An 8121-nucleotide genomic window follows, 5' to 3' on the forward strand; every position below is an offset into this window, starting at 1 on the left:
GCCCAGTCCGGGGCCCGCAGTGAGGGTGCCTAGTCCGGGGCCCGCAGCCTGTTTTGTATTTCCATGATTTTCTATTTCTATGTGTTTGGCCGGGTGTGGTTCTCAATCAGGGACAGCTGTCTATCGTTGTCTCTGATTGGGAACCATACTTAGGTACCCTTTTTCCCACCTGTGTTTGTGGGAACTTTGTTTGATGGCACATAGCCTTAAGCTTCACGATTTGTTTTGGTGTTTATTGTTTTGTTGGCAACATCTACTATTAAAAGTGTGTACGCTGCACCTTGGTCCAGTTCTTCCTTCAACAGCTGTGACAGGTAGGCTAGTTGAGAACAAGTTCTCATTTGCAACTGCGACCTGGCCAAGATAAAGCATAGCAATTCGACACATACAACAACACAGAGTTACACATGGAATAAACAAACATACAGTAGAAAAGGTCTATATACAGCATGTGCAAATGAGGTAGGATAAGGGAGTTAAGGCAATAAATAGGCCATGGTGGCGAAGTAATTACAATATAGCAATTAAACACTGGAATGGTAGATGTGCAGAAGATAAATGTGCAAGTAGAGATACTGGGATGCAAAGGAGCAAGATAAATAAATACTGTATGGGGATGAGGTAGGTAGATGGGCTGTTTACAGATGGGCTATGTACAGGTGCAGTTAGCTGCTCTGACAGCTGGTGCTTAAAGCTAGTGAGGGAGATATGTAATGCTCATTCCTTCGACGATAAACACGAATCCAACCATCACCCCCGTTTGTGACAAAACCGCGACTCATCATTGAAGAGCACTTTTTGCCAGTCCTGTCTGGTCCAGCGACGGTGGGTTTGTGCCCATAGGCGACGTTGTTGCCGGTGATGTCTGGTGAGGACCTGCCTTACAACAGGCCTACAAGCCCTCAGTCCAGCCTCTCTCAGCCTATTGCGGTGATGGAGGGATTGTGCGTTCCTGATGTAACTCGGGCAGTTGTTGTTGCCATCCTGTACCTGTCCCGAGGGGTGTGATGTTCGGATGTGCGGACGATCAGCTGTCCGTCCTGTTTCCCTGTAGCGCTGTCTTAGGCGTCTCACAAAACGGACATTCCAATTTATTGCCCTGGCCATATCTGCAGTCCTCATGCCTCCTTGCAGAATGCCTAAGGCACGTTCAAGCAGATGAGCAGGGATCCTGGGCATCTTTCTTTTGGTGTTTTTCAGAGTCAGTAGAAAGGCCTCTTTACCCTTTACAATGAAGATCTGTGAAGTTATTTGGATTTTTACAAATTATCTTTGAAAGACAGAGTCCTGAAAAAGGGACGTTTCTTTTTTTGCTGAGTTTATATGTCATTTAGCAGAAGCTTTCACCCTAAGCGACATACAGTCATGCATGTATATATTTTACTTATGGACTTTCCCTGGAATCGAACCTAGCGGCATGCTCTCTATCAACTAAGCTACAGAGGATACACTGTTACACTCAGGGCAGGACAGGCAGAGAGATGGGCCTCTACTCCTAACTGTTCTACCATGCTGACTCAGCCAATCACAGTTCAGAGGTTAAGCCTCCATCTCTGCACACCCATGGCCAGACAGACAGATCGAGGGATGAACATACGGAATGGACAGGAGGCTGAACAGACAGGAGGCTGAGGCTCCTAGAGAGAGAGAGAGAGAGAGAGAGAGAGAGAGAGAGAGAGAGAGAGAGAGAGAGAGAGAGAGAGAGAGAGAGAGAGAGAGAGGTAGGCAACATCTAGCTGACTGGCTTTAGACCAAGTCTTGCTAGTGTGACTCCTCTTGGTGTAGAACCAATGCATACAAAAATGTCCATTAATTATAATCCACACAATAATTCACATTTCCTGTTGCTGCAGGATTACTTTCCTACTGTAGCAAACTGTCTCAAATTAAGATTCTACTTTATAGAGACCTACTATGTCTCCTTCATCTCCTTTCCAAGTCATCAATCTGATGGATCGATCATTGGATCATTCCTAATAGGCATGGTTTACTCCTCACCTCCAAAACACTATGTAAATGCTTCCCCTGTGTTTTCAAGTGGTGGCTGTGTTTCTCGATATGGTTTCTTAAATTCCCAGTCCAAAGTAAGAGCACTACTGCAGGGGTCCCAAATGTGTTGGCCCGCGACTCGATTTAGATTTTTTTTAAATGTGCGACCCCACCATGTAAAAATAGTGATGTAATCAAAGGCCAATGTTTACTTTGGGGCTATGACAGTCTATTACAAATCAGCCTGACAGTACTTTTGACAGTATTCAATCTGAAGGAAGTATGGTTGGAAGTAACTGAAATGCATCAAAAAGGTATTGGGATGTTCAGAAGATCATCAGGCAATCATTTTGTCTGTGTTGAGTAAAATCATTGATGATGTTCTTTTCCCCCTCTGATTTAGTGGCTGGTCTTGTCCACTCTGTTCTAATGAGTCTTGAACAGCTTGTGGTCATTGTAGAGGGAAACAGAAGACACATGTGTTCCTGAGAGTCTTATCTTCTCAGTGATGGGGTCATAATATGTTGTAGCATAGCATACCTTTTTTCCAGTCAAATTACCTAGTGGCTTCATGGGTGAAATGTTATTCATATAGTTCATAATTAATAAACATTTCTTTTAAATGTATGCTGAAAATCTGGTGTTTATATGTCAAACGGTTTTATTATATTTCAGTCTTCTGTGATGTACAGTGGATAAAGTGTAATATTGGGATACCAACTCAAAGTACATTTAAACTCTATATCTGACATGGTACAGGTCTCTTCTTCTTTTTAAGCCCATAACCATGTGTGTGACGTGTATACTTTAGTTTCAAAGTAGATTTGTTTAAGACTACCAAGAATCACTGTGTGACCCTGATAAAAGTTAAACCATTCAAAAGACTCACATTTGTAGGAATAAAACAGAAATCACTGTTTATTACAACCGCATCTTCCGGCTATTGGAGGTTACTGATGTAACCCCGGTTCTATGAACCAAGCACAATTATTGTAATTTTCAGAGATTCTCTCCTGATCCCATTTTCAAATAAGGCAACCCTGTATGGTGTTGCGACCAATGGTTTGGGAAATGCCGGGCTACTGTCTTATACAGCCTATAGTCAACTACAGTACACCCTCTGAGCCCTCTGGTAAATCATTTATCTGATATAGGCAAAGTACTGTGACAGTGTGTAGAAATGAAGGAGCCAGAGATAAAACGATTTGGAGCTACAGAGTCTTTCCAGGGCTCAGAGGAAATGGTCAACGTCAGGAGGAAACTTTTAGCATGGAACTCTCTCTTCCAAAGAGTTTTTCTCTTTCTCTTTTCATCTCTTTTTCTCTGTCTGTTCTAATGGGAGGGAGGTAAAAAGGGAGGAGGGAGTACAGTAAAGTGTGTGACTGTGTGTGTGTGCGTGTGCTCCCTTGCGTGTGTCTGTGTGTGTGCGTGTGCTCCCTTGCGTGTGTCTGTGTGTGTGCGTGACTCTTCGTGTGTGTGTGCTCTACTGCTTTAGGAGAGTAGTTCAATGTTTTTATGGAGCGTGTGTTGAGGACTGTATGGGGCCTCCTGCAGACGCTCTTACACAGCCTGATAGAGAAGAATGGACTAGGGCTGGATATGAGGTTTTAATGAGGGCTGTAGGGATGGATGAGGTTTGGATGAGTTTTATTTGGCACAATAAAGAGGAATGGATGTGGGGTAGAGCATTTCAGTATGACCTTTCTTTCAAATACTTTTGAGTGTTTGATTAAGCCGGCCAGATGATGGGTGAGGTTTGCACTTTTGGGACTATTCCATTTCTCAATCAAGTGCAATGACAAAGAAGGTAAAAAACAGAGACCTATGTCTAGATGAACTGTTCCACAACAAACAGAACACACCCCTGACCTTGAGTAACTAACTCTCCCTTTCCTTAGTTACACAACAGTATAAGGAGCCTGGGAGCTAATCTGGCCTTCTAAAAGGCTCACACTGCCTTAATCCCAATCCACAGGACACACATGCCCCAACCACATCATTAACCCCAGCTAGCAGCTGGTCACTGTACAACTAAAAACCTGTCTCAACTCTCTACACAAGGCCTGGACACTAGAACCTCCACCCACACACTTCTATTAGGTTCAAAGTGTTATATAAATGTGCTGTCCTTATGCCATGTTGTGTCATGTGGTGTGTCCTTAAAAACACCATGCAATGATAGATCACATCCCATTCAGATACAGCTAAATCACATTCCATAGAGATACAGACACAGTCATATTTTATGTAGATAGAGATACTCCACTGGGCACAGACGACAATTCAACGTCTATTTCACACGTTGATTTAACCAGTGGGTGCCTAGTGGGACTTGTTTACAGACCTGGCTTCAAATATATGTATTTGATTATGTGTTATTTGCTTATTTTCTGTATATTTTAGTATTTTCAAATAATGTGGTCGGAATCAACTACTTCTATTGAAAGTATTTTTAAATAATTTCCTATAAATAGCCTACTATTTCAAAGTATTTTCAACTACTTATTTCAAAAAGGATTTCAAATACCTGGGTTATTTAATGCATAGGAGTGTATTTGAGTATTTTCACATACATGCCAATACTTTCCAAGCTTATTTCTAAATACATTCCAATATTCAACTACTTGTGTTTTCATATAAAAAATATCTGAATACTTAATATGAAATGTATGTGAAAGTAACATTATTTGAACCCAGGTCTGGTTGTTTTATGCATTTATGCTTTGATTTCCCAGTTTTATTCTGGGATTATGAACACTAACAATGACTGGTTGTTAGCAGCTCTGAGCAACAGCATGCCAAACAACTGAAATTTAAATTAAAAATTACAGGCCCCAAAAGTCATTATAGCAAATTACTCTGATTAGGCTTCCTAATCACATCCTGTTCCGTGCCAATCAAAATGGCCACCACTCCAATGCCTCTTGTAGCTTGAAGAAGAGAGAAACTGCCCACGATGGGCTCTACCCCTGAACATGTACAGTCCCTTGCGAAAGTATTCGGCCCCCTTGAACTTTGCGACCTTTTGCCACATTTCAGGCTTCAAACATAAAGATATAAAACTGTATTTTTTTTGTGAGGAATCAACAACAAGTGGGACACAATCATGAAGTGGAACGACATTTATTGGATATTTCAAACTTTTTTAACAAATCAAAAACTGAAAAATTGGGCGTGCAAAATTATTCAGCCCCCTTAAGTTAATACTTTGTAGCGCCACCTTTTGCTGCGATTACAGCTGTAAGTCGCTTGGGGTATGTCTCTATCAGTTTTGCACATCGAGAGACTGAAATTTTTTCCCATTCCTCCTTGCAAAACAGCTCGAGCTCAGTGAGGTTGGATGGAGAGCATTTGTGAACAGCAGTTTTCAGTTCTTTCAACAGATTCTCGATTGGATTCAGGTCTGGACTTTGACTTGGCCATTCTAACACCTGGATATGTTTATTTTTGAACCATTCCATTGTAGATTTTGCTTTATGTTTTGGATCATTGTCTTGTTGGAAGACAAATCTCCGTCCCAGTCTCAGGTCTTTTGCAGACTCCATCAGGTTTTCTTCCAGAATGGTCCTGTATTTGGCTCCATCCATCTTCCCATCAATTTTAACCATATTCCCTGTCCCTGCTGAAGAAAAGCAGGCCCAAACCATGATGCTGCCACCACCATGTTTGACAGTGGGGATGGTGTGTTCAGCTGTGTTGCTTTTACGCCAAACATAAAGTTTTGCATTGTTGCCAAAAAGTTCAATTTTGGTTTCATCTGACCAGAGCACCTTCTTCCACATGTTTGGTGTGTCTCCCAGGTGGCTTGTGGCAAACTTTAAACAACACTTTTTATGGATATCTTTAAGAAATGGCTTTCTTCTTGCCACTCTTCCATAAAGGCCAGATTTGTGCAATATACGACTGATTGTTGTCCTATGGACAGAGTCTCCCACCTCAGCTGTAGATCTCTGCAGTTCATCCAGAGTGATCATGGGCCTCTTGGCTGCATCTCTGATCAGTCTTCTCCTTGTATGAGCTGAAAGTTTAGAGGGACGGCCAGGTCTTGGTAGATTTGCAGTGGTCTGATACTCCTTCCATTTCAATATTATCGCTTGCACAGTGCTCCTTGGGATGTTTAAAGCTTGGGAAATCTTTTTGTATCCAAATCCGGCTTTAAACTTCTTCACAACAGTATCTCGGACCTGCCTGGTGTGTTCCTTGTTCTTCATGATGCTCTCTGCGCTTTTAACGGACCTCTGAGACTAACACAGTGCAGGTGCATTTATACGGAGACTTGATTACACACAGGTGGATAGTATTTATCATCATTAGTCATTTAGGTCAACATTGGATCATTCAGAGATCCTCACTGAACTTATGGAGAGAGTTTGCTGCACTGAAAGTAAAGGGGCTGAATAATTTTGCACGCCCAATTTTTCCGTTTTTGATTTGTTAAAAAGGTTTGAAATATCCAATAAATGTCGTTCCACTTCATGATTGTGTCCCACTTGTTGTTGATTCTTCACAAAAAAAATACAGTTTTATATCTTTAAGTTTGAAGCCTGAAATGTGCCAAAAGGTCGCAAAGTTCAAGGGGGCCGAATACTTTCGCAAGGCACTGTAACTTCACCGAATGCATAACAAAATACAGCAGACTCCTGATAATTGACAGAGAGTGGGCACTAAACTGGAGCAGGCTATTATCAGGAGAAATACAATGTAGAGTGCAGTTTTACCTGAATAGGTTCTTGGGTCAGTCTCATAGGTCCTACACACTCTTCTGTGGCTGATACCTGGAACACAACGAGAGAGAGAGAGAAAAAGAGAGAGAGAGAGAGAGAGAGAGAGAGAGAGAGAGAGAGAGAGAGAGAGAGAGAGAGAGCGAGAGAGAGAGAGAGAGAGAGAGAGATAATGAGTTCATGTTCAAACAAAACAAGAAAACAATGAACACCAAGAGTAAACAAAGAGAGAGCAGAAGTAAAAACTGAAATGTAGAAAACAGAGAAACAGAGCACTGCTTACCATTTTACCCTCTCCTTTGAGTACCATACATGCCCTGCACCTCTCTCTTGCTATTGCTTTTCCTCCTCTCTCTCTCTCTTTCTCTCTCTCTCTGATGGTCTCAACCCATTAATACTCCATACTGTAGGTAAATCCATAGGCAGGTATTCCTCAGTAAAAGACAAAAGCTCCACACTCCCGGGAAAACCTTCTTTAGCTTACTGAATCCTGTTACTGTATCACCTAGCAGGAAGGATTTCTGGCTACTGAACTGTTGACTAACGGAGCGGCTTAGGACGTTCCACACTCAGACACACACACGTTACACAACGTATTAGTGACGCAGCAAGAGCAGGTCCATTACAAGCCTATTTACAGAGTATTAAGGGCTGTACTGGCTGGATACAGACAGACAGGTGTATGTCAGTAATGCCATGTGGAGGAGCAGTACTAACACTGTTGATAGACTGTAGCTAACGCAGCTTCAAAAATGACATGTACAGTACATCACATCACAGGCAATGACATCTCACACCAATACCTCACCCAATATGATCAAGTTGACAAGTCTCTACATATGCAGAATGTCAAAATGACCCATATCTGTCTCTGTGCCTCTTTGGACATCAGTCATTAACTGCTTATGTCATCATCATCACAGCTCAATGACTCACTAGCTGTGAGTTAATTGTCCCATTTGGCCCCCCTTACAGAGTTGAGTGGGGCCAGCTCTGGTTTGCTGCGGTCACATCAGATGGATGAGGGGTTGTTTGTGTTTGTTGGATGTTAGTTAGGATCTGATGTATGGCCAATGTTGTATGGTGATTATTACCAACAATGAGCTCATTAGGTCTCTGTGCCCTGTCCCAGTCTCTGTCCCCTTCTCTGTGCCCATCTCTGTCCCCGTCTTCGTGCCTGTCTCTGTGCTCGTCCCCATCTCTGTGCCCTGTCCCTGTCGCTGTCCCTGTCTCTGTGCCTGTCTCTGTTCCTGTCCGCATCTCTGTCCCTGTCGCTGTCCCCGTCTCTGTCGCTGTGCCTCCTCTGGTCCCTGAACTATGTAGGTGTAGCAGGACGGTGAGGGGCATAGATGGGTGTATAGAGAGCCTGAACTATGTAGGTGTAGCAGGACGGTGAGGGGCATAGATGGGT

General features: G+C 42.7%; 1 protein-coding gene across 1 annotated transcript in view; it reads right to left on the reverse strand.

Annotated features, from left to right (window-relative positions):
* LOC139408530 (high affinity cAMP-specific and IBMX-insensitive 3',5'-cyclic phosphodiesterase 8B-like) overlaps nt 1–7183 on the reverse strand; it is a 106815-nt gene extending 99632 nt beyond the window's left edge. The window contains exons 1-2 of the mRNA XM_071152523.1: nt 6994–7183; nt 6708–6764 (exon numbers count right to left, since the gene is read on the reverse strand). Coding sequence (XP_071008624.1) covers nt 6708–6764; nt 6994–7020 — 84 coding nt within the window. The 5' untranslated portion in view covers nt 7021–7183. The remainder of the gene's footprint in view (nt 1–6707; nt 6765–6993) is intronic.
* Between the last annotated feature and the right edge of the window lie 938 nt (nt 7184–8121).

The sequence above is a fragment of the Oncorhynchus clarkii genome, chromosome 5 (assembly GCF_045791955.1).
Source record: "Oncorhynchus clarkii lewisi isolate Uvic-CL-2024 chromosome 5, UVic_Ocla_1.0, whole genome shotgun sequence".
NCBI classification, from domain to species: Eukaryota; Metazoa; Chordata; class Actinopteri; order Salmoniformes; family Salmonidae; genus Oncorhynchus; species Oncorhynchus clarkii.